At 42.0% G+C, this 26,183-nt stretch overlaps 1 protein-coding gene across 4 annotated transcripts in view; it reads right to left on the bottom strand.

Moving 5' to 3' along the window:
- GPC5 (glypican 5) overlaps nt 1-10,040 on the bottom strand; it is a 763,124-nt gene extending 753,084 nt beyond the window's left edge. For all 4 annotated transcript variants that reach the window (XM_075089583.1, XM_075089590.1, XM_075089601.1 and 1 more), the window contains exon 1: nt 9,779-10,040. In XM_075089583.1, the coding sequence (XP_074945684.1) occupies nt 9,779-9,959 (181 nt within the window). In that variant the 5' untranslated portion in view covers nt 9,960-10,040. The remainder of the gene's footprint in view (nt 1-9,778) is intronic.
- Nucleotides 10,041-26,183: the final 16,143 nt, after the last annotated feature.

The following is a 26,183-nucleotide window of genomic DNA, read 5'->3' as shown; positions in this document are numbered from 1 at the left end:
GCCATTGAGTAGGAGGAGGCCTACCCCTGCACAGACTCAGTATTTGAGCCAGCCAGAGTCTGGGCATGGGTACTGGGGAGGTGGAGAGCCCATGCTAATATTCATCTGCAGCTGTGGAGAAGCTTGTGAGACAAATGTGCTAGTGCGCTCATCTGTTCACTAGCAAACATTAAGCTGGACTAACCTGATGGAGAGGAGAGCAGGAGGAGATTGGCATAGTAGTTAAGGGGAATCAGTCATGGATATTAGATAGGAGGCCGCAATGCTGCCATTCAAGGGATCCATGAATGTGAGTGCGCTTGTGATTTGGAGAGAGAGGGTGTGTTTTCACCAGTGAGCTTCACTAGTGAACTCTAAGAGTGGACCCAGCAGGGCTTCAGCAGTCAGAAGGAATTTCCAGGAGCAGCAACTGCTGGATTTGGCAGTTCCCATCACATCCTTAACACTAGGAAACAAACAGGCAAAGCTGGAGCTCTGCACATGCCTGAAAGAACCAGACACAGTTGGAATAACTGAGGTGTGATAAAACAGCCTGAGCGACCACTGTGCAGCAATGGACAGATACAAGCTTGTCAGGAAAGATGAGCAAGGAAGAAGGGAGACTGTTCTTCACATAGAGGAGCAGTTTGAAGGTATGGAGCAGACAGGCTGGTTGATGGCATGTGGTGACCCAGGACCAAAGAGAAGCCCAGCGAGGATGACATTGTGGTATGAATTCAATGCAGTGCAAGGTCAGGATAAGGAAGTGGCTTGAATCTTCTTTAAAGCAAGATTCTGCTTCTTATGAGAGACTTTAAACCTCACAATTGCTGGAAGTAGAACACAGAGGGATGCAAGCAAAGCTGGAGATTTCTGGAGGGAACTGGGGACAAGTTCTTACCATAGAAGCTAGATGGGTCAACCAGGTATGGCACTCTTCTGGATTGATACTAACAGAGAAGGAGGACCTAGGCATGGGATAAGGTGATCAGTAATAGCAGCCTTGGCTGTAGTACCAGATCAAGAACCCAAGGGGTGTGAGGAAGGAGAGTAGCAGAGTATGGACCCTGGCCTTCCGGTGAGCAGACCTGCTTATTCAGGGAACTGGCAAATGGGATCCTCTGAGATCCAGCACTGAAGGATGAGGTCGCTCAGAAGAGCTGGCAGGTCTTTAAGGACCATCCTTTGTCCAAGCAGACAGTTCGTCCTGACACTCCAGTGGGTAGACTTATCAAGGGACAGGCTTGGGTAAACAGGGAACTCATTACTAAGCTTCACTGCAAAAAGGATGTAAATGGGAAGTGGAAACATGGGCAGGTTATAAGGGACCATACAGAAACATTGGAGGAGTTCCAATGTGTCTGAGTCCAGGTGTGGAAGAATGGTGTTAGGAAAGCCAAAGCTCGACTGAAATTGAAAATGGCATGAGATTTCAATGGCAAAAGCTTGTACCACTATGTGAACAACAGAATAACAACCCAGGAACAGTGGGCCTGCTACAGAAAGGGGTGGGTGATTTAGTGCCCATGGATGCAGACAAGGCTGAGGTACTCACTCCCTTCCTTGCCGCATTATTCACCAACAAGCTCAGGCCTCTGTGCCTAGTGACAAGGGTTAAATAGGAGAGGAACCAGGAGCAGAGGAAGAGGACTGAGTGTGGGATCTCTTTTGACATCTTGGCCCATCCAAGGTCATAGGACCAGGTGAGATGTATACAAAGGTGCTGATATTGCTGATAGAAGTCATTGCGAGAACAACCCCTATTATTTTTGAAAGGCTGTTGACCCAGTGCAAGCCCCCAGTGACTGAGAAAAAGTAGATGTTGCTCCTATCTTCAAAAGAGCAAGAATGTAATTGAGGGAACTGGAAGCCACTTGGTTTTGTTACCAGTACAGCAGGTCTGATAATTCAGTGTTAGACTTCTACGTGTCCAGAATTATTTCTAGGTATGGAAACAAGGTTTTGAAAGTTTGTTTTCTACAACATGACATAATCTTTACAATTCACACTACTCCAGGCGATACTAGAGTGGATGAGTACTAAGCTCTTCAATAAACTTATCACATAGTCTAGATACCAAATAATTTAAGAAATAAAAATAACTCTGGAAAGGCTAAAAAAGAAAACTCCCAACTAGATATATTTTGCTTCTCTTACATCACTATAGTCTTACAGTCTTCTGACAAGTGACTTGTTAGAAAAACATTATATAAATTTGTGCATTACAGAAGCCTCCCCAATACAACTGCTCAACCTTCAGACTTCAACACAGCTCATACATTGGCCCAAATGCCAGCAGGAGACTTACAACTATTTCCAATGAAGAATATAGCTGTGTAGAGTTTGGGAAGGGTTTTGTTTTACAAAGTATTTAAAAACAATTTAAAAATCCCACCTCGTTAGCACGTATGTAAGATGGCCTACCTTATCCTCCAAATCTTAGCAGAGAGTAACTACATGTAAATATCTTCTCTCTGCTTAGAACTGAAGATTTAAGAGAGAAAACTTGGTGAAGTGTTATTATCAAATTATTATCAAATAACACTGTGTTGCCTATATCATCATTTTAGACAATGGCATTGTATAATAAACCATAATTTCAAGATCAGAAGTGTGTAGCTGAGCTGTCAAACCAAGCAAAAATTAGAATTTGTGAGTACTATTCTTCATTCTCCTACTGACTTAACATGTGCCTCTTTCACAAGTAAACAGTAGCTTTATTTCTTAGAAGCAATAACCTCCTTTTCCTACGAGGTTTAGAAAAGCGTACCTTGCACAAAACCTTTGTGTTATTTTCCAATATGTACGACCTTTCAACTACTCCATTTTCGTTATTAACAAATAATATACACACCATCTGCTCACATGCAGTTCCATATGTATATAGGCACAAACATGCGTAATAGTTGTTTAGTACTAAAATTAAATAACCTAAAGATTAGCTCTATTACCCAAAAAGTGCTTAATATTTTAAGCAAATGTTAAGCACTGCTTAGCTTTCAAACCTTCTGCAGTCTGCCTCTTGTAGAGCAGGAGCTAATATGAAATTTTATCTAGGCTTATTACAGGCTTTAGAATAGCTTCAAGACGACATGTAGACTTTTAGCAAAGCTCTAAAATAATAATGAATATTTGTTTATGGTTTCAGCTGACTCTTCAATATTCTTTTATTCCCTTGATTTTATGGTAAGTTTTGTGCTTTTTTTTTTTTTTTTTTTTTTTTTACGCAGCATCTTTTGAACATGGTTATCATTCCCAATGGTACGGGAACTTTGTTTTATATTTTAAGACTGCTAATCACGTGCATATAAGTATATTTTATTGACCTACTTCTGTTCCAGTTTATTAAGCATCACTGCCTTCAATGGTCAGGAAAAAGTAACCAAATATAACATGCAAAAGAACCCAGCTGACTAAAAATGGAGTGGTTGCTCACAATCCACAGAGTGGCTCTGTAGTTATTTCTTTATAGAGCTACGGAACAAGCAACAGCTTACGGATAATGTTTCACGGAAGGTTATATAAACCACCAAATGAAACACGCCATTTCATTTCAATACAACCAATGTTAAAAAACCACACAATTATTTTCTGTGTTTTCACATCTAAGAACCTTCCTGTCTTCCACAAGAACTGTTTTGTCGATAACCAATTATTTTGAAAAACAGTGAGAAGACATTTTCTGCTCCAATAAGGAATATTGGCTCTTTCCAGTACCAAATTCTGAGGGCCCTACACTGCAATCTGTTTTTAGACAAGATCACAAGACAGCAAGACGTGAAATAAGTTAGCCTGTAATAACTATATAGTAACATAAACAGTTAAGTATAGGAAAGGTTTTAAAACTGAAAACAATCTAGATGGGTGCAGAAAAGACAGTTCAGATTGTCAGTTCAGACAATAATATGTAATTATTTGGAGGTATAGGTTTACCTATTTCCAGAAGTTCTGGAACAGATTTCAAACTTTCATTCCTGGTCTCAGCCGTGAAAATCCATATTTTCAGTGCCTTGAGATAAACAAGTACTGACAGGATGAGGATGTCAATTGCCAGGAAGGTAAAATAGTAGATGTACGGTAAATTTCTGCCCGTCTACTTAGACGGATACTTCCATGAGATCAAATCCAGGGTCTGAAAAATCCCAAAACAGACCTAGGATTGTTACGATAAGCAGTCTTTTAACCTCCAGCACTGATATGCCATAGGGCCTGGAAGCAGTTGTTCGAAGCAGTGGTTTATTGCAAAATGGATTTGCAACCTGTATCAGACATGAGTCCTTCTCACACCTTTTAATATCTGTCAACTCATTTTTGTTACAAGCACCACTCCAGATTTAGCATTAATTGCGATCATTATGGTTGCTGTAAAGTACTTCAGCATTACTAAATAAAAGAGGCAGGGAGCAGCCTCGACCACCTGGCTGTCCATGCTGCTGAACTATCACCTCACCTCTTTCTATGGCTCTGTTCAGATCACACCAGGATTTCTCTCAATGCCCAGCTGCTCGCCTAGAGCTGATGCGTTCAACATACTGCCTTCAGAGGATACCACAGGCAACACTGTAGTACGGGTTTGGCTCCTTCCTAACATCCTCTGAGATCATCCTCCTACTAGCAGGCACCCTAGCAAGGAACAGGCATCCCTCCCTGCACCCACGCTACAGCTCATGGCACAAAACATGCGTTCACGTTACACTACGCTCACTGCCTGCAAGCCTTCCCATTTTTACGACTGCTTGAATTGCAGTGGAAGGAAACCCTAAAAATCCACAGTGCCTTGGCATTACAAGAGCATCATACCGGATCTAGACAAGACTCAAGGGCAAATACCATCTAGCAAGGACAGTCCATCCCTTCTACAGGATACCAGCCTTAAGCAACGTAGGCATGAGCCGATCTATTCCACTCAGCACAAGAACCACGAGTTGGTGCCCTGTCCTCTATTTAGCAGTACGGACACTGTCTTTCAGGTCATCCCAGCCAGATCAAGTCCTAAGGCTACTGAGCACTGCTGTATGCCTAGAGGAGCCGAAATACGAGAGAGGGAGAGATGGGGAAGCTGCTACATAGTTGAGCACATTTTTTTTGCTGGTTTTAATTTCAAAATGTTGTAAGAATTGTTTCACAGTGATCATTTTGCAGATCCAGAGGTGAAATAGTACTTGCGTTCAGGAACCAACAGTGTGTATTCAAACACACACAACATTATGCGGTAGGCAACAGTCTTTATAAAAACAGACGCGATATTATGAACATCAATAACTGATATGACAGAACAACTCACTTTCCATCTCTGCCTAAATCCTTTCCCGGAGATCTGAATGTCCGTTAGACAAACAGCCTGCACACACCATACAGAAAAAAAAGTTCTTGATCTCACTTCAGATAGAACCAAAATCCAAATTACCTGAATGTAAATCATACTAGAAACCCAAATTAAAATTCAAAAATGATCTTGGAGTTGCATCAAAGTAATCTGATCTGGGCTTTAAAGCGACTTCTATCACTACTTTAAGCTGAATTAGCAAGAGTAATTTTAACTTGAATTAAAAAGAGTATTACGCACCAACTTTTTCTGAGACTATCTTACCCTTCAGACATAGTTTCTCTCATTTATTCAATTTCATATGCCTAATGATTCTCTATCAAAAAGCCTTTACAATAAAATTTATACTAATCACAAAGTCTTCAGTCTTTATTTTGCTTCTTGTTCTCACAACTGCCGAGATGACCTCTCAAAGGTTGCTGAAAAGAAGCCTAGATTGATTCCTGGGGGGGACACAACAAACAAACAAACAACCCACGCACCACAAAAAAAAAAAAACAAACCCTGCTGAGAACTTGGAAAAATATCTCCAGCTCTTGCTTTTCACTTTGTTGGGAACTGTTTTATTCTACAGTTCCAGCAAACATAACATTTTCCAATAAGCCACAGAATTCAGCTTTTCTGTTGACAACCGAAGCCTGACAGTTTGTTCACTGATGTACCTACTGGAAGCCCTTTGCCAAGAAGGCAAGGGTGACTGGTTTACTGTCCATCCTATTCTGCTGTTCTACAGATTCTGAGAGAAGGAAATGGAAGAAGAAATATTATTGGCAACCAAGTGAACAAGGAGAGTTGAGAGCTCCCATTTAATGTGCCTGAAAAACAAGCAACTGAAATCAGCCAAAAGCTCTAGCTTTACTAGCATATATGGGGTAAAAGAGTGGAATTCTTCACAAAAGTTGTTTAGGTTACAATACCAGAAGTTGAGCATAGGAAATAAAAATGTATAAAAAAAGTTGTTTGCAGATAACAATTACTTTTTTAAAATAATCCAAGTCATATATATATATGCATACACAAAAATAAAATTAAAAAACCCAAACCTTTGAAGCCTTTTTATGTTTAATTCACGCTTTGCATATTGTTTGATTATCCATATAATGAAAGGGGTCTTTTAGGATTTTTAATCATTGAGGTTTTTTGGTACAGTCCCAACACCACCACACTTGTCACACACAACCAGACAGGAAAAAACAAAGTATTTTTGCAACTAACATTTAAAATCAGTATGAAGGTGATAAATGTTTCAATATAGTATGTGACAGGGCTGAGCATAAGTCTGTACTATAGTTCACAAATCACTGCTACAAAAGATTGAGCACAGTTCGGCAAGTTTCTTCATTGCTAGGGGGCAGCAATAAAAACCTTGGTTTTGGTAAAGATACTAATTTATCTTTATTAGTTGCAAAATTCAACACCATGATATCCAGGTTTATGCGAATGATAAAAACTCAAATTTGTGGTTCCCATATCCCTCAAGATCACCACCGTGCATATATCTGGCATTTTTGCATATGATGACAGGCAAGATATTTTTGCCCCTTTAAAACTGCATGAACTACATACAATCGCTGTAAAACTAATTATATAAAATAATGCATAGGTTTTTGAGATAACATATATTCAAAACACAGACACATGGCAGTCCCCGAAGGAAAGAGCATTACAATTTGCATGATTTACTGATATAAGGCTGCTCAGTTTTCATTACCACTAAGAGGAAAAAAATACAATTGTGAATGCTACAGTCTTTTATTTTAATACATGCAACGAAAACAAGGCCAATATAAGCCAACTTTTTCCCTATAATTTCACTGACTGTAGAGGTAGCCTTCCACTGTATACAAATCCATACACCAACTCACCTTCCCACTCTTTTTCAGCTAGTGATCCTCTCCAAGGAAAAGGTGAGGTTCAGCTTAAGACGTTTAAATAAAAGTGTCCTTATACAAGCTAGGTCTAAGGTACCACCACAATAAAGAAACGCAGGCAATACAATACAGCCAAAGGAGCTACGCAGCTTGCTCTGAAGTCGACACCTAACGTTTGATAGCTGAGTAGCTCCTAGATGCCACTGGCTGCGCTGATCATGCAGTGCATCACCCGCAGGAAGCATCCGAGATGCCAAAGGTATCCCACCTGCTGCTGGCTGCCGCTCCAGAAAGACGCAAGTCTCCCAGAGACTCTGGCCCATCTGCTGGCCCATGGGGGTATTCCAGAGGCTCTAGGGAAACTCAAATGCTGCCAGATGCCTACATTTAAGCAACCAAATTAAGCTTTATAAAAACAGTTTTGCGTCCATTTTCACAAGTGGACACCTACAGAAAGTGTTTATATGCGCGTGTGTGTATTACACACAAACACATTTCTAAGTGCCATCAGAAAAGGTTTTAAAATATTTTTCACTTCTTGCCTCAAAGGAAGGCTTAATACAGAAGATCAGTAGCAAAAGTGACATTTCTTTTCCTTTTCACATTATGCTTCCAGCCTACGAATGCCTTTAATCACACCTAAACCTTCTAAAATACTCATTTAATCCCCATTTTCTTGTCATCTCCAATTCTGAACAGATTTTACTGTTCACAATTATTTGTTTCATGTACATCTGAGATCAAAGCTACTCAGAATGAAGGCTCAGACGCTTGTACTCGGCCCCTTGAGGGCTGGTGTTTTCCAGGCTGCCCACAGCACTGCAATGCTTTCAAAGAGTGAAAGGCTGCTGACCACGCAGCTGTACCGCACCTCCTGCTGACCGCTGCTTGCGGGGCAAGGAATTCTTTTATTACTCTTATAATTCAAAACCAGCTTTTTCTTCAGGAACAGGAAATACAGAAAAGTCAAACGAAGAAAATGAGAGTAGTGTTATAAAAAAATATTGTAGGGGAAGGGAGGAAATCAGAGAGCAGGGCAGAAGAAACATATATGAGGTTCCATAATTCTTTCCTCCTGAAGCAACATGCTTCCTCCCTATCCCCAGTATACAAGTGAATGTATGGTATCAAAATAAATGACAATGTCAGAGAAAGTGTAATAGTTATGTTAGACCATGGAAGGAGAAGAACATAGATAAACTGATACCGTATCATTCATACTGATGTTACTCACACAAATAATTGACACAAATATTTAAAATCACCAACAGGGCTTTGACTCGGATTTCACTTTCCAGACATCTTCACTTGCACTGTACTTAATTAGGCTTTCCAATTAAAGTGTTCATTTTCTTTTTAGTGAAGACAATAATAAAATCTTTAGCTAAAGACAACGTAAGACAACAACACATGTTGTCAAATACACTGGTAACCTAAAGATAGCACTTCGATTTGTAAACTGCACACTGCAATATTAAGCATGTTAGGTTTAGGATTACCTGATAGGTTTAAAATTAGAGTAATAAAAAAAACTGTATTTTGAGTGATTCCTTTAGGAATAAACATACTATGCCTTATCTCAACTTGCATAGTTAATAAAAACTACACAGATTATCTTAAAAAAAAGGGAGATGCTATTGATATTTTAAAGCAGGGAGGATGTTAATTCAGCTTTTGCTGCATCCAGAAGTCATTTTCTATCAGGAAGGCGTTGACTCCCATTTACTAGTTAATTTGTTGTCTAAACGTGAACACTCTTTACAGACGCATCTGTACAAAAGAAAAAAAATTTAAAATTCCAACCCTATATCCCTGACCATGAAAATATCTGCATTTTAATTCTGTGATTGGCACCACTGAAATCAACTGAGGCTCTCACGAGGCTGGAAACAACCCCCAAACCTAAAACGGTACGTCTTATTACATACAAACTTTGTCACGTCATTCGGTATACGCTTAAAAAAAGTTTCACTGTTGATATGGATGCTAGGATGGACTCAAATTGCCGTTACTTAAGACATTACTTTCCCGGGAATTTTATTCGGTTGCAGCTACAGGCAGACACCCAGCAGAGGAAACGTGCAGACCCACCGCTTGCAGTGGTGTAAATCATTCTCATTTCACACAAGAGTAACTCCGCCAGTCCGAGACGCAGCTCGGTGGCTCTCCCCTTCCTCCAGGGTTTGCACGGGCACCGATGTATCTGTGCCAGCCCTCGGATGCCTGAAAGCCGGGTGACAGACACACTCCCCCACACACCCACCCCACCCCACCCCCCCCCGATCTCAAGCTGTCGCGCTCTCTCGGCTGCGCCGCACGAAGCGGGATTTTAGGCAGGTGCTCCGGTTTTTGCAGAGCCCGCAGCCCGAGAGCAGCATTTTCCCTCGAGTACAGGGCCAGGCACACCCCGCCCGCCACCACCAGAACGACCCCACCAGCCCCCGAGGCAGCTCCGGAGCCGGAGCCGGGTCCGGCCGCGGCGGCGGGCGCACGGCGGCGGGCAGGGGCTGACACCCGGAGCACCGCCCGCTAGTGCCCGGCGCCGAACTCAACCCCGCCGCGCCCCCCCCACCCCACCCCGGCTCCCCAGTCTGTCCCTTACCCGCCCGCGGGGACTCCGGGATGCCCCTGAGGGAGCCGAGCCGCCGCAGCTGGAAAACTTTGCGGACGCCCCGGCAGCTGCCGGGCGGCGGCGGGGAGGGCGGCTCCGCACCCCCCACGGCGGCGGCCAGGAGCAGGGCGCCGAGGCTCAGGGCGCCGAGGCTGAGGCTCTTCCCCGCCATGTCCCGCCGGCCGCCGCGGGGAGCACCCCCGAGCCGCCGCCCCCGCGTCCGTCGCCGCCGCCGCGGGGGGAGGCGGCCAGCGCCGCCCGCCGGGACCCTCCCCCGGCCCGGCCCCCCACCCCGGGGCCTGGAGGTGGGGAAGGGGGGGAGGCATCCCCCACCTACGCCCGGGGTGGGGAGGGGAGACCCGCAGGGAAAAGCGGCGGTGCAGTGGTATGCGAGCAGTAACCCCCAAAAAGCATCAGAAAGAGAGAGACTTAAAATCATTTTGTAGCGTTCTTAGGAACTATTGGCAACAGGCTTACAAACCGGCAGCAACACGCACTGTTCGGTTTGGCTTCAAATGCCTAACATTTTTCTGATAAAAGGCTCCAAGAATTCAGCTGTCTCCAAGAGGTCTTCAAAAATTTCAGTTTTCTTAGGCAATAGTGACAAAGGACCAGTTTACAAAACCCTCTCATGCCTACGAGCCAAAGTCCAACGGTGCCTGTCAGAGCAGCTGAGGAAGCAGCTGGGACTCATCAGGTTATCTTTTAAAAAGCTTCCTTGAGGCCAGAGTTAAAAATCCCTCCATGCACAGATTTAAATGGTACAGCTTGTCCCTTAGAGCTGGAAACTGTTCTTAGTCCATTTCGAAGCTGCTGGTGGTCATTCAGCACTGCACAGCATCAGCCTATCTCAGCTTTCATTTAAAAATAAATCTTTTATCTGTGGCAGCAATTTCAGCAAAAATAGTTCCAAATGTGAATTATTCTATGCATCTATTTGAATACAGGTAACAAATTGACATCTAAGTTATTAAAACTTACACTGGAGATCAACCCTTTCTATGCTGAGCAAAGCAATAAAAGAATGGCATGACATTAACATCATCCAGTCCACTGAGTGACAGCGCATTTGGTAAGAAGCAGAGAGGACAAGTATTTTTCCTTTTTTTGAATCATCTGCGCTCCTGGACTTGGCAACTTCCCTCTGGCAGCAAGTTCCAATATATACTGTATAAGATGTCCTTTAACAGAATTTGTTCTACTGTTCTTATACTGTTGAGGTATACAGACCGAACACCGATGACAGGTTACAGACTCCTTGATAAAGCAAACTACAGCAGAAGGCATTGTGGGCCCTTCACGAGGAAAGAGAGAGGAAAACAGAACAGGGAGTCCCACCGCAAATAAAAAGATTATTTTTAGATAAAAAATAGAAATAATTTAAAAATGCAGTACCTTGTATAGAAGCTGGTGGTAGGCAGCAAACCCCTCGTCAGTCAGTAAAACACTCTCTGTTAAACAGAACGCTTCTTTCTAAATATTGAAAAATATCACTGGGGAAACAGTCCGAATATGGGAGCCAGAAAAATGTAGGATCTTATTCAGCAACTTGAAGACAGTAGAGGAAGTTCCAGGAATCATGAAATACCAACCTCAACACTTCCTACAAGATGTGCAGCACTCACAATAAACATATGAAAATAAAATGTTAGGAGACAGGTAAAAATTCTTGCAGGCTAAGAAATACAGACAAGTATTCCTACCTTAAAAAAAAAAGAGTAAGTTTCTCGTTTACTTCACAAGTGCACATAAGTTTGCCAACAGCAACAGATGATGTTGGGAAAGCTGTAGAACGCCATGGCTTTAAATTGAATCGGTACTTCCTCCCGTCTCCCCCTAGTAGCAGTTCAGAGAAACCTCTATCATCCAGTTCTACAGCCTAAGGGAAAAGGAACTTTTTGGTAAGAAATTGAATATATATGTTTTCACTAGCTCTTTCAAGATGAGGAAGATTCCAGTTTAGCCCAAAAGATGGGCTGGGATTTTTGTTTCTTTGTTTGTTGGGGGGCTTGGGGCGTTGGTTTGGGGTTTTTTGTTCAGTTTTGGGTTGGTTTTTGTTTGTTTTGTTTGGTTTTTTTAACAACTTTAACATAGAGACTGTGATGGAAGTAATTAACTTTGGCTTAATTATGAGATTGAATTTAACTTTCTTGCAGGTCTTATGCTTCAAAGCTTCCCTGATTTTAGTGTTAATTTAGCTAACAAGTTCCATGAACCAAACATTCTAGAAAAAGGTGTCTGTATATGTGCAACCATATGCAGAGGAAAGGGACTTCCCTCATTTAAACACGAGAGTATATATATATTTTTATATGACCTTCATAAAAGAACATTAACATCGGCTACAGACTTGTCTCTTTTCCTGATCAAAGCCTTGACACGTGCCCTTGGTGGGTCCTCATGGATATCTAGCTGTCAGCTCAAGATTACTAAAGAATACCACTTCCACAAATTTTCCCTTTGCCTCCTTTTCTCAGTCGCCACAAACAATACCACTACATTACCTGGAACACTGGCTCAATGTGGAGGAGGTTACACCTTCAACTCATCCCTCTGAATCACATCAAGCACAAACTAAACTTTCTATTATTTGTGGCACACAGCACTAAGTTTCCTGCTCATCTGCATAGATGGCATTCTCCTTTGCAATGTCATCTTGTAACCAGTGAAAATAGCTGTGCCATCATCCTTGTTTGTATCCTTTCAGAGAGTGACTACAAAAATAACCTTTCTGGCCTGTCACTTCAACCACATCCACTTTTCTGACATATTTTTGTTGTATCAAACACAAGTTGATTGGCTTCAGTTGCATATCCCTTTTCTGTTCCCATCTCAGTATTCAAAGGGGTGATCCCATTTCCACAGGACTACAGCACTTCTCTCCATCTCCAATGCCTGAAATGATCAGATACTTTCATGCTATATCCTATTTTGTCTGTCTGAAAGTAGTTCAAATATCCATTAAGCTGCCTCATTCTTCTAAGTCATTCTTCAAAGCTTTCTTTACTTTGAGTCTTTTATTTTTATATGTATCACAGCCATTAAAGAAGTTTTTCATTAAGAACATGGACCTTTGTGTTGACTACTATGTTCACATCATGTCCCAGCGGCAAATTCTACCCATCTATTCCTGGTCTAACGCATACTCTCTGTAGCTCTTGGTTCTGATACTGTCCTCCTGCTTTTTATACAGCTTTGAACAGAGCAGGGATCCCAGCACTCAAATGGAGCTCCTTGAAGTTACAGCAGGAACACAGGGTGAAAAAAAACCAACCAGCAACAACAAAAGAACCCCAACAAGCCACCAACTTTTTCTTCAGATATACAGAACCATTCCATAGTTACTGTGGTAAGTAAAAAAAAGTCCTTTTATTTTAGGTTGAGATAATTAAGCTAGTAAACTAGGACTAAAAGCTACACAGCATTTGGATTCGTAACACTACCACACTCTGTTATCAGTGACCCCATAAATGTACAGTGAGGTCAGTAAAATTTCACATGCAGCTCTAAGTTTAACTCTTCTTAGGGTTTGTTAACTGTGGCACTGAAAAAGAGTTGATAGTAATATTACAAAAGTTTGACCTGTATTTGGAGATAAATTCTCAAAGAGCAGGTTTTTTTCTTCTTTGAAAAAAAGAACTATGAATTTTGACTGAAAATCTTTATGAAATCTTAATGAGAAAAACAGTATTTTGTTTCATGCTCACAATCACAAAGAATTGTCAGCTGAGACCTCAAGTAGGGGCAGATGAGAGAGAGAATGCAGAAGTAGCTGTAAGGCACAGAGGAATACCTCGAGAAAGCTGCCCAGCAGAGAAGGGCCTGGTGGTGTTGGTTGACAGCCACCTGAACATGAGCCAGCAGTGTGCTCAGGCGGCCAAGAAGGCCAACAGCATCCTGGCTTGTATCAGGAATAGTGTGGCCAGCAGGAGCAGGGCAGTGATCGTGCCCCTGTACTCGGCACTGGTGAGGCCGCACCTCGAGTACCGTGTTCAGTTTTGGGCCCCTCCCTATAAGGACACTGAGGTGCTGGAGCGTGTCCAGAGAAGGGCAACAAAGCTGGTGATGGTCTTATGAGGAGACGTTCAGGGAGCTGGGGTTGTTTAGCCTGGGGGAAGAGGCAGCTGAAGGGAGACCTTATCTCTCTCTACAGCTACCTGAAAGGAGGTTGTAGTGAGGTGGGTGTTGGTCTCTTCTCCCAAGTTACTAGTGAGAGAACAAGAGGAAATGGCCTCAAGCTGCCTCGGGGGAGGTTTAGATTGGATGTTAGGAAAAATCTCTTTACTGAAAGAGTGAGCAAGCATTGGAAGAGGCTGCCCAGAGAGGTGGTGGAGTCACCATCCCTGGAGGTATTTAAAAGACGTGTAGATGTGGCACTTCAGGGCATGGTTTAGGAGACATGGTGGTGTTGGGTTGACAGTTGGACTTGATGATCCTAGAGGTCTTTTCCAACCTTTAAGATTCTATGATTCATAAAACACCAGCATTGCCTACTCCACCTCAATTGTGTAACAAATGCTATTCTATTATTCTGTATTCCGATCTAAACTTCAGTTTCTGCTTCCCCCAGCGCACTATGGCCTGTGTCCCAGCTCCCTGCCTCTGTATAACTCTTCACACCATCATCCTATCAGTGAAATCAGCAAGTCTCCGTCTGCTGAAAATCCAGTCAGCCCCAAGAAGAGCTCCAAGCTGTGCTGCGCTGAGAGCCACCTCTGTCACGCTGCTCTGCCGGGTTCGTGTGTCCCCCCACCTGCCCCTGCCACCAGCAACGTGCTGCCTTTCTCCTTAAAGCGGAGGGGCGTTGGGAACCCCACCTTCACAATGCCAGCTTTGGCGCCTCATGGCAATTCCAGGTTCAAGCCATCACTTTGGAGCACAGTACCCAGAATGTAACTGCCCAGACGTTTTCAAAAAGGCGTTATTTAATCATTTATACTTCAAGGATAGCTCAGCAGTCAGCCATTTACTTTGAAAAGTACTTCCTACTGCCAGGCACGCGGTTTCCATGGAGACTTCCCCAGAGACTCCAGTGTGAACACTCTTAATCTCTTGTTGTCTTTTCATTAATATCGCTTGTCTTCCTTGCAGGACAGTTAACTCAGGCCTGTACAATGAAGACATGATCAGAAAGAACACCTAAGAAGGTAAAGGAGACTGCAGTAAAGAAAAGCAGCAACTTCTACAAAATAGTGGCATGTAACACAGAGGAAGAATCTGTCGTGTAATTGGAAGAAATAGTTCTGCAACCTGATCCTAATATGAAAGAAAGCTACACTCAGTACCCGTTTCAGTTTAGCATCATCAGTATTTAAAGAAGCCAGACTTCTGCAGATATTTAACTACTCTTCTTCGAAGCATCAACAAAAAGGCAACACAATTTTGCTCATCCCTAAAGACAGAATACACAGAGCAGGGTACCTCTTTTCCCTACATGCCACAAAGGGACAGTTGCTCACATTTTATAAACTCAAATTCAAGCTTCATCATGCCTAGAGATGCGAATTAGTTTCCCTTAGTCCATATCTGATGTTCACAATATTTTTACTTCGTCAGAACAATGATGCCCCAGGAGACCCTGCAATCAGAAACTATTTGTTCAACAAGAGGACCAGGCACCACCTTAGTAAGCGAGCAGGTTAGGCCAATGTGTATGTGTATAGACATTCCTGCTGTAAATGGTATCACTTGCAGCTTCCATAACTATTCCTCATGCCCCTGCAACTTGGGAAGCATTTACTCTAACTATGTAGTTGATGACCAGCTTCTCAGTTTTTGTTGGTGGGTAAAACATATTAAAAGCTATTCCTAAGAGTTATAGTCCACATTACTTGCACCTAAACAGAACATACTTGATGCTTCAGCTTCTGCAACTGGACCAAGAAAGTGTTTATTGTGTACCAGGTTTTAGCTTTCTGTCTTTTTTCCCCCCAAGCAGGTGGGGAGACACAGAAAAATCCAAAAAGATGCATTCCCACAAAAAAAAAGTTTTATTTATTCACTAAGTTCTGAACAACTGTAAATCTCAAATGTCTCAGTTTTGCCTTGCAGTTATATGTGTAAATCTCATCTGTACAAGCTCCATGGTAAGTAACAAGCTGGAGTCACATTCGTTCTACTTAGAACAACAGTAAAAAAATTGGGGAAAAAAAAAAATGCCTCTCAGGACATCCCACTGAGACAATAAAATCCAAGTTGTAGCATCCTTTGGAACTCCAGACCCTACCGTACAGCAGCCTGCCACTTCTACTAGTCATATACAGCCTTAGAAACTGAAATTCAAAGACAAAAGTTGTCTTGTCTACGTTCTTTCTTCCTTTGTGCCCCTGCAGCTCTTACATACAGCTACCCTGAAGAGCAAAATTTGAAGGCACTGTGTTTGCCAATAGTGTTATTTCAGTCTTTATAGAAAAGCTTTACCTAGAGAGGTACCACCCTTGCTGGTGTTTTTTTTTTCCCTTCAGCTCTCATGTTTTTCTAAGTGTGGTTTATCATCCATAGAACAAAACTGAAAATGATCCAGCCACAGCTCTCAAATTTAATTCTGCACTGAATTTTGCCCTTAGGGATCAACTTTTTATTTCTACCTAACTTTTCTCCACTAAGTCCACGTTCCCAATTCATGCAGTGTAACCCAGGCAGTTACAGGTGCACGCTTCACTGCCACTAAATTCAGCATTCAGTCATTTAAAAATCAGGGCAAACCTAGGCACTCCTAAAGGTCAGTAAGGGCTGAAGTTTCCATCAGTCAGGACTCCCAGGCACTTATTTATAGATCGTTAGCAGCTACACGCTGCCAGTGCTAAGCAGGTGACCTACCTCACCATTAGGTCCCACCTGAACCAACAAAGTGAAAGGATGCCTAACAAATCTAAAGTTCAGACCAAAAGGCGGTAATTTGGTCACATCTTATGTAAATAAGTATCAAAGAAAATGAATGTAGACACCCTCATTTTCTTTAATACCATTTGTACATTCAAGATGCAAGTGGCTGTCTGGCTATGTCTGCTTGACACAGATTCAAACCTTCCATACCTCTCCCAGGCAAACATGTAAGATACTACTGTGTTTGTGAAGTGATAGGGCTATGCAATAAAGTCTAAGGTTATTCCAACATGCACTGTAATAGTTGTAGCAACTGGTATGGGGGAGAGCAGAACCTCAGTCTACCCAGCTGGGATACTAGAAGTAAGGAGTACTGGGTGCTGGTCTCTTTCTACAGATGCTCAAGTATTTCATCTTAAAGTGCTAGCACTGAGCTCTCTCTGCATTATAAATCATAGAATTATTTAGGTTGGAAAAGACCCTCAAGATCATTGAGTCCAACCACTAACCGAACACTCCCAAGTCCACCACTAAACCATGTCCCTAAGCACCACGCCTACATGTCTTTTAGACACCTCCAAGGATGGTGACTCAACCACTTCCCTGGGCAGCCTGTTCCAGTGTTTGACAACCCTTTCAGTGAAGAAATTTTTCCTAATATCCAATCTAAGCCTCCCCTGACACAACTGGAGGCAAAATATAGCCATAACTTCCTATTGAAAAGCTGTTGAACCTCCCTGACTACATCACATGCTTTTTATAGATCGGTCTATATTTAGCAAGATGCAATTTCCATCAGTACACAAAACCTTTAGGAGCTTGGGAATGAAGTTCACAATACAAAAAGTCAATTTCCAACCTTACATTTAATTAAAAAAAAAATAAAAATCACACTGTGTAAAGATGCTAATGCCTATCTGCCCATAGCAACTTGTTAACGGGTATTTCTCTGGTGTTACAGGTATGAGATATCAGAAATGCCTCAGTTACAGGAAAAGCTTCAAGTGAAAAATGTGATTACTTTGGATACCAAAGCCAACCACCACACAGCAAGGTTTTGTGAATTCTGCTGCCCCTGACTACTTGTGAAGCTGTACTTCAAGTTTATGTCCCACTTTGTATTAAACAGACAAATGAAACTAGAGTACGGAAACAGCCCCAGGTCCTCATTAAAAATAAAAAGTGCTTAAGGAGTTACTTAGCACCAATTTTCATACCACATCTTGCTGCCACCCAAAGAAACTACATTTACTCTTACATAGGAACAAAACATTTTACAAACTGAAACTGCGAGGCTTCCCGTCAATGAGCTGAGTAGTCTCAGCATAAGGCATATCCCGGACGAGGATCTCCAAATTGTGTGTTTTTTCCTGTCTTGCCAAGAGCATTAACGTATATTGGAAACCATACATTACATGTAAGTGACCTGGAAGTCCACTGTAGGAACAAGAATTAGACATTGTAGCATGTAAATGCTTTGAGAGATTAGCCTGCTTTTGCCCACTGACTGTTCCAGAACAGTGTAAGGACAACACAAACATGTAAATTTAATCTTAGTACTACATGGTTTCAGTAGAATTTATGAACACTTAATACCTTAAAATAATAGAAATATTGGGAAAAACTAGGCAAATAATGAACAAAGAACATATTTGGAAAGTGTTTTATAGGCTTAGAGGAAAAGCTAAGGCAGCCTTCCAGTAAATACTGTACCTCTAACTACATTCCAGCCTTGCCATCAAGTGTAACTCTTATGACTTGAGTACAAAAAGTTAGTTTAAAAATCTTTATTTCAAAAGCAAAAGAAAAAAGTATGTGAGGGTAGGTGTTGGAATGATACCCTTTTTTGGGCTTAATTTCGCTAGAATATGTTGTTTGATAAAACACTGCTAAGATACTATGATGCTATAACAGTAATCAAAACTGACATACAAGTTCTGATCAGCAGGGCTATTTTTGTTCTTTCGTCTCCTCCAGGAGACAGAAGGAAACAAAAAAGAAGGGTGTTGGTAAGAAATTGCATGTTGCAAAGGCTCTTCACACTCACACACCTTTTTTTCACCCCCAGACAGAACTTAATCAGCATGTAACATTCAACTCTGCAGAAATAAGATGCTACATGCCAACGGCACTCACATGTAGCTTTGGGTCTCTACATGATTTCTTTGGCCTGCGGCTTGTTAAGCTGCTCTCTACCTCACTCTAATTTGGAGGGCTAAGCTGTACCTGCAAGGCTGTGTTCCCCATGATTTTGTCCTGCAGCGCTTTCCCACCATAAGCTACAGAAGTTTTGAGAACAAAGCATGGTAATACAACCCAGATGAGAAACACGGCACAAAGGAAAACAGGAACAGAGTACCTACAGTAGTTCAGGATGGCATAATACAAATATTTTAGTTAAAATAGACAAACTGTAGCTTTCTACGGGGTGGGGTGGGGAAGTCTACATTTTCCTTTTCCCCTCGAACATGGAAAATAACTCAGTGAAGAATGTTCCATCTCGACAATCATATTTTCTGGAGCCAGAAAGTTAGAAAAAGTAATTGCTGGAATTTTTTAGTCTTATTTCTACACATTTATCCAAGGCTTTCTCCAGACTTCTAGGACTAATACTTTCTACAAAGTTGTCCATCTTACTCAGGTCTTGTTAAATGTTCCTGCGATGTCTGAAATAACAGCTACTCAACACCTGCCTCTCTGTTAAGAAGTTATCATCTTGCTCTATCAAACTCCACTGCCCGCTAAATCCTTTATTTCAAAGTCTAAACAAAAGTGCTTCCCTTCTTAAGTACGTAAGCAGGTGTGTGAGTAAGTTTAAAGATTGTCTTCATGGTATTTGCTTATTTCTGCCTCTTTTCCAGCAACCGATTCTTCAACTATTCCCCCCCTCTCCTTTTTTTGGTAAGGAGAGCCGTCACCTGTCTTGTCTGTACAATCCTGCAATATGGAGCAGGAATACTGTAAGCTACGCTGATTTTAAGAATATCACTACTGATTCGAAACTGGCATTTTGAAAAGGAGCCCCTTATATTTTTTTCTTAAGCTAGACAGGAATACTGCAGTTTACACTTATTTAAAAACTAAGAAGGGTATTTACATAGTGGCTTAAAACGCAAGTTGGAAGTGTTTGGTTATTTACTAAGCTCCTGATTCTGATCTTTTCTTTAAATTTCTGACTAGATCAATACAGCTACAACTGAATTAACTTGTTTTGGCATTATGTGTAGTGACAGCTGCAAGGCATTGGAGCCACCAACTGTTCAAACATGGCAACAGCTACCTAACTTCTATTCCAGAGTTTATACAAAACACAATGTGCAAAGTTCTGTCACCACTGAGTTTCCATCATTACTTAAAGACACAATATTATCATATTTATGCTATTAAAATTCTGAAAACTTTGTATTTGATAAAAAAGTACATTTATCTCAAATGATTATATTGCTACTTCTAAAGATGTAACACAAACTTAATACCCTAGAAGCTCTTCCAGCTCTCCCTTCAGTTACACAAAGACAGTTACTGATACAGGTACACAGCAGATGCAGTTCCTTGTGCATCCGTTCATAAAAACAAGTTTATACAAGCCTTTTATAAAGAATTTTACACATTTAGCTCTACAAAAACCTATATAAAGAACTTTCAAATACTTAACGGAAGCTAATTAATACATTAATCAGCAAAATGGAAACAGAGTCACTTCAGAGCATACTGGTAAAAAACCTACATGTTCTGATCAAACTACATCTCGACACAATTGCCAATCATTTTGCCTGATTTTTTCTGAAGTTTACCTGAACTTTTATCTTCAAATCCAGATATATATTTATTCCCCCTATTATATTTCCTCACAGTGCCTACTTTAACCATACATTTCAATCATTGAGCTGTGCTAACTCAGTTGAGGCAGCTGAATGGCTCAGCTGTTCCAAGATCTGTCACTCTGTGGAGCTGAAAGCACCATTAGCAGGTTTGCTGATGATACCAAACTGGGAGGTACTGTTAACTCACCTTAAGGAACACGAGGCCTTGCAGAGGGATCTAGATAGATTGGAGTGTTAGGCAATCATCAGTGGCATGAAATTGAACAAGTCCAAATACCTGATTCTGCACTTAGGACAGAGTAACACCCGGCACAAATATAAACTGGGAGAGGAGTGGCTGGAGAGAAGCCCTGCAGAAAGGGATCTGGGGGTGCTGGTCGACAGCAGGCTCAATATCAGTCAGCAGCATGTCCTGGCAGCCAAGAGGGCAAACCACATCGTGGGGTGCAACAAACAGAGCACCACCAGCCAGTCAAGAGGTGATTATCCCGCTGTGTTCAGCATTGGTGCAGCCTCACCTGGAGTACTGTGTGCAGCTCTGGGCCCCCACCACTAAGAAGGGTGTGAAGGTCCTTGAATGCATCCAGGAGGACAACAAAACTGGTGAAAGGGCTGGAAGGCATGTGCTGTGAGGAGTGGCTGAGGACTTTGGGCTTGTCTAGTTCGGAGAAGAGGAGGCTGAGGGGCGACCTCATCGCTCTCTGCAGCTTACTGAGGAGGGGAAGTGGAGAGGGAGGTGCTGAGCTCTTCTCCCTGGGATCCAGTGACAGGATGTGTGGGAACGGTTCAAAGCTGTGCCAGGGGAGGTTTAGGAACTGGACGTTAGGAAGCATTTCTTTACCAAGAGGGTGGTCAAACACTGGAACAGGCTTCCTAGAGAGGTGGTCAATGCCCCAAGCCTGTCAGTGTTTAAGAGGCATTTGGACAATGCCCTAACTTTTTGAAGTGGCAATTGTACTAGATGATTGTTGTAGGTCCCTTCCAACTGAACCATTCTATTCTATTTTCACCTGAATTCAATCCGCACAAGTGAAGGAACACCTGCACAATGAGAGCTTTTGAGAATTTTAGCCAGTGTACAACAGTATCTAGTACTAATTTCAGTTTGCAAAACACCTTGGAACAAGCCGAGTTTATATTACACCACTGCAGTCTTGAGGTAGCAGCCATGACAACAAATAAACTACAGAAGCTGGCTACTAGGTGAGTCAGCCATACAGCTCAGCCATGAGAAGCCTACTTCTTACAAACCAGATGAGTTTTACTTTGTTGTAACAAAGTTGCACTCAGTACTATGAAGTAATAGCTCAAGCACCTAAAAGAATTATTATAAATACAACTCAGGCAGACTCCCAGCAAGAAGAAATACCTTATTAGATCAACTATGAGAAGTTTCATGACACAAGCCTTTCTTTAGATATTTAAGCCATCCTCACTCTGTTAATATTGTATGACCACCTAATTCCCTGATGGAGAAACAAGACTCCCCCAAGAGCACACAAGAAGGGCTGTGGCAAGCTCTGTTCACTCAGTATCCCAACTGTAATAGCCAATCCCTAGGGAAGAATGTAACTTTTCCCCTCCGTGTCCTTCCAACAGTCTGTGACTTCAGAACTACTAGAATTACTGGTCACACTTTCTTTAAACATTTCTTGAAGGATCCCCCCCAAGCCCCAGTTCTGTCCAACTGGACCCCCACCACTCTTAGGGCATTCTTCCATGTTTACAATCCAGCTAAGGTTAAAAAGGCTCACTCTGCCAGCATTTCAAAAAGAGGAAAAAAACCTTATGTGCTTCCAGGTTCAGCACCTGCACTGTCCACAGCTGAGTTCAGTCATGAGAAAATGCATTCAAAATTCATTCTTTCCCTCCCAAAGGTTTTCCTGGTGGTGGCTATGAAACTAAATTCACGAGAATACACGCAAAATGCTGATGTTTTGTCAGGCTACAGTGATTCCTTCTCCATTTCCTGATCATTTGTAGCAGATAGTGTGCAGGAAGTAATTTCACTAACTAAACTGTTCCTTGCCCTACATTGTGTGGACAAATATATACTAGCTTTTGTATATTAGTACCATTCCCCATATGCATATATTTACACACACAATATGTATATGTACCTATACAGAGCCACATATACATCGTAAGACATAATATGTGTAGACTCGGGAAACAAGAAGCAGCTGTGAAAAAAGAACACTTCCCGAAGTTTGAAGAAACTAGGAAAGCTCCTGGTTTGTTTATAACACATTTCTCAGGCCCCTCAAGGGCAAAGATGTAATGTCATTTGTGAGCATAGTTAGTTTTTTGACCTTGTATGCTCAGGGAAAGGCTAGCCCTGAAAAAAAAAAAGTCAAGGGAAACCAGAGAAATTGAAAAATCAGAGATATTGTAAATATCTGTAGCTTTATTAAATGCCTCCCAAAAGTGTTCTTTGGAATCCACAGTATTTATTTAAATCCTGCCCAACATACAGCAAGTTTAAGCTAACATTTTACTATAACTAAGCAATGCTATAAAAGGTTAATTAATTATCTATCCATGAACAGAAGGATGGACAGCTCTAGGTAAGGGGAATATCATTAGATTAGCACTTCTTGCAATGACTAACTCTGGAGAAGCATGGGTGTGGTATAAGAACAAAGATATAGTACGAAATGTTAGCAGTGCCTAGGTCTAATGATTTACTTCACTTGAAGCTAACTGAAAGTGAACTTCCAAAGTTGTATTCAAATCTAAAAATGGGATTCCTAGCACCTTAAAACAAACAAAAAAAAATCAAACACATCAGTGAGTCAGAAAGAATATTCTCTACATACACCCTTCAACCTCAGTTCTAGAATCCCGAAGTCATATATGAGATATCCAACACATATACAACCCCTTGTATATACCTTTACCAAAAAATTTAAACAGTCCATACCTCCACACAGTAGATCAAGGACCTTCCAACTACGACTCCTGTTACTCATGATGTTGTGCAAGTTTGTGTATGAACACAAAACCACCTGCTCAAAGGATTAGACAACCTGTGATTGGAATGTGATGATTTGGCAGCTGTAAAGTCAACCGAGTTCCATTAAATATGATCATGTCCCTGTACTCGGCACTGGTGAGGCCGCCCCTCGAGTACCGTGTTCAGACAAGAAGGGCATTGAGATGCTGGAGTGTGGCCAGAGAAAGGCAACAAAGGTGGTGAAGGGGCTGGAGAGCAAGTCTTATGAGGTTGTTTAGCCTCGAGAAGACTGAGGGGAGACCTTATCGCTCTCTACAACTACCTGAAAGGAGGTTGTAGTGAGGTGGGTGTTGGTCTCTTCTCCCAAGTTACTAGTGATAGAACAAGAGGAAATGGCCTCAAGCTGCCTCGGGGGAGGTTTAGATTGGATGTTAGGAAAAATCTCTTTACTGAAAGAGTGAGCAAGCATTGGAAGAGGCTGCCCAGAGAGGTGGTGGAGTCACCATCCCTGGAGGTATTTAAAAGACGTGTAGATGTGGCACTTCAGGGCATGGTTTAGGAGACATGGTGGTGTTGGGTTGACGGTTGGACTTGATGATCCTAGAGGTCTTTTCCAACCTTAATGATTCTGTAAATAAAGGTAGGTCTTTTACAATGCATGCTATTCGCATCTTCACGAATCAGAGCATGTTTTGGAACTATATATCAAGAAAGGATGTTTTGTCAAAGCCTGAGTGTTTAAGCTGTGAGATCATAGCTAAGGATCTCCAAGTTAATTTCTGATATCCCTGGACATATTAGTTGGGAAGACTGGAAGCTCCAAAGGCACTCAGGTTGGAAATAACAGACACCAATCAATTGTGTTTTTACCCGCTTTTTAGGCTGCCTAAATGAAGGAATCTGAGTATCCCTTCCAGGTCTGAAGACCTAATGGACATTTTGCTAGAGGTTGTTCAGCAAAATAAGAAATGCAACAGGTACTCCTCTTTATCAACGCTCCTCTGCTTAACACGTTCCCTCCAAGTTCCCTTCCCCCCGCCCGTAACTCACTTTTACTTTTGAGACAGTGCAACAACACTCCATTGCACTCACACACAGAAGTAGTACTGGCCCTTAGTACTCCGTCCACATTTGCCGAAGAAGTATGCTTAATATTCTGGTATTTTAGGCAGAAAGTCTTCTTTTACATTAGCATCACAGTGGACGAGAACACACTTAAACATAACAAAGTCAAGAAAGACTGGTACAAATGTTGCATTTTCAGACTTGCTGGCAGACCTTAGCAAAAGGCAAACATAACCCCGATACTAGAACAGACCGACCAGGTCAATCAGGATTATCAATGTCTCTGTCTTTACCATTCATGAGACTCTCAGAATAAGGTACACACAAGCTTCCTAACTGTAAATCTGGAGCACACCAGAGACCCAGACACCAATGAAGTTCTGATTTTGCTGCAGCCATACAAAGCCAATAGATGAGGATATTCCCAGTCTAAGTAAGAAAGAGACACATGTCTCATTAGCTGCTTCGCTCTTCTGTTCACTATCTGCAGCTCTGACAGGGTGTTCAAATCATACAGGAGATTCAACTACTGATTAATGCACCAGTTCTACAGGTTACAGCTACCACATGAAAGACACCGCACATGCCCTGCCTCGCCAGTCAAACACAAGGTGGTGTTGCTGCCCTACGGAAGTGCCACTCCAGTACCTTGAGCACACTGCACACCAGCTCAAGACCTGGCATAGTGAAGTACAGCCTTTATTTCTCTGAACACTAGTGAACTTGGACATCAGGCCAAAACCAAGACACCCAGAAAGAAGGAATTCAAAGCAAGCTGGGTGAGCAGAAGACCTTGAAAGGTCACGCCTCCAAGCACAGGGCTGGTTTCATCACAACGGCAAGGACCACTTAATCCCAATGAATGCTTCTGCCATAGTAGCACCTTGTCCCAGTCCAGAACCGTGGTCTGGGAGTACCATCTGCTGGAAGCCATAAAAGCTGTTACAACAGTGGTTGTAACAGTGATTGATGTGGGGTTTTCTGTTGTGGGCACAAAGCAAAACTTAAAAGGTTTCTCACTGTTGCTCATTGCTCAAGGCCAATATAAAATAAAAACAAACCACAGATCTGAGAAGGGACAAAGGGACAGGTATTTTAACTCCCAGCTTAATTTCACTGAACTCATACCTTTTTCTTTCAGCATGTTAAGGTGACTTCCTATAACCAAACAAAATCTAGTCTTTACCGAGGAGGGACCTTTACTGTCCCCCACTGCTTCCTCCCCACCCCCATCCCCAAAAGTGGCTCTGCATGGAGTCTCTGGCTTAGAGACTATTCGAGTACCCTTAACACTCCTTTGGTAGCCCCCCTACAGCATCCAGCTCTCAGTTATTTCCTTCCCTCCCTATCTCTCAGACAATGGAAGAAACACAGATGCATGTATTTATACAACTTCAATCTAGGTTTTGTTCCACTGCGCTTTATCAGAACTCTCCAGAAGATCACTAGTGTCTTGGAAGCTAGACATTTCTTTCTGCAATGTCTGTAAGAATATGCTTACATTCTTGTTGGCTCCCCATGCTTCTTATAAAAGAATAATATAAGGTGGACTGTAACCTAATTTAAACGTCCTAGAAATCTGCAGATCTCTAGAAGTAGGTGATCCCCAAGGTACTATAGCTTCCCTATCCCCAAAGGGGAACAGGCCTACAAATCAATACACATTTCAGACTTCGAACTCTGATTTAGCACTAGAGAAGCACTTAGCAAGCAGAACTACACATAT

Source organism: Phalacrocorax aristotelis, chromosome 1, assembly GCF_949628215.1.
Source record: "Phalacrocorax aristotelis chromosome 1, bGulAri2.1, whole genome shotgun sequence".
Classification (NCBI taxonomy): Eukaryota; Metazoa; Chordata; class Aves; order Suliformes; family Phalacrocoracidae; genus Phalacrocorax; species Phalacrocorax aristotelis.
This window is presented reverse-complemented; position numbering and strand designations above follow the sequence as displayed.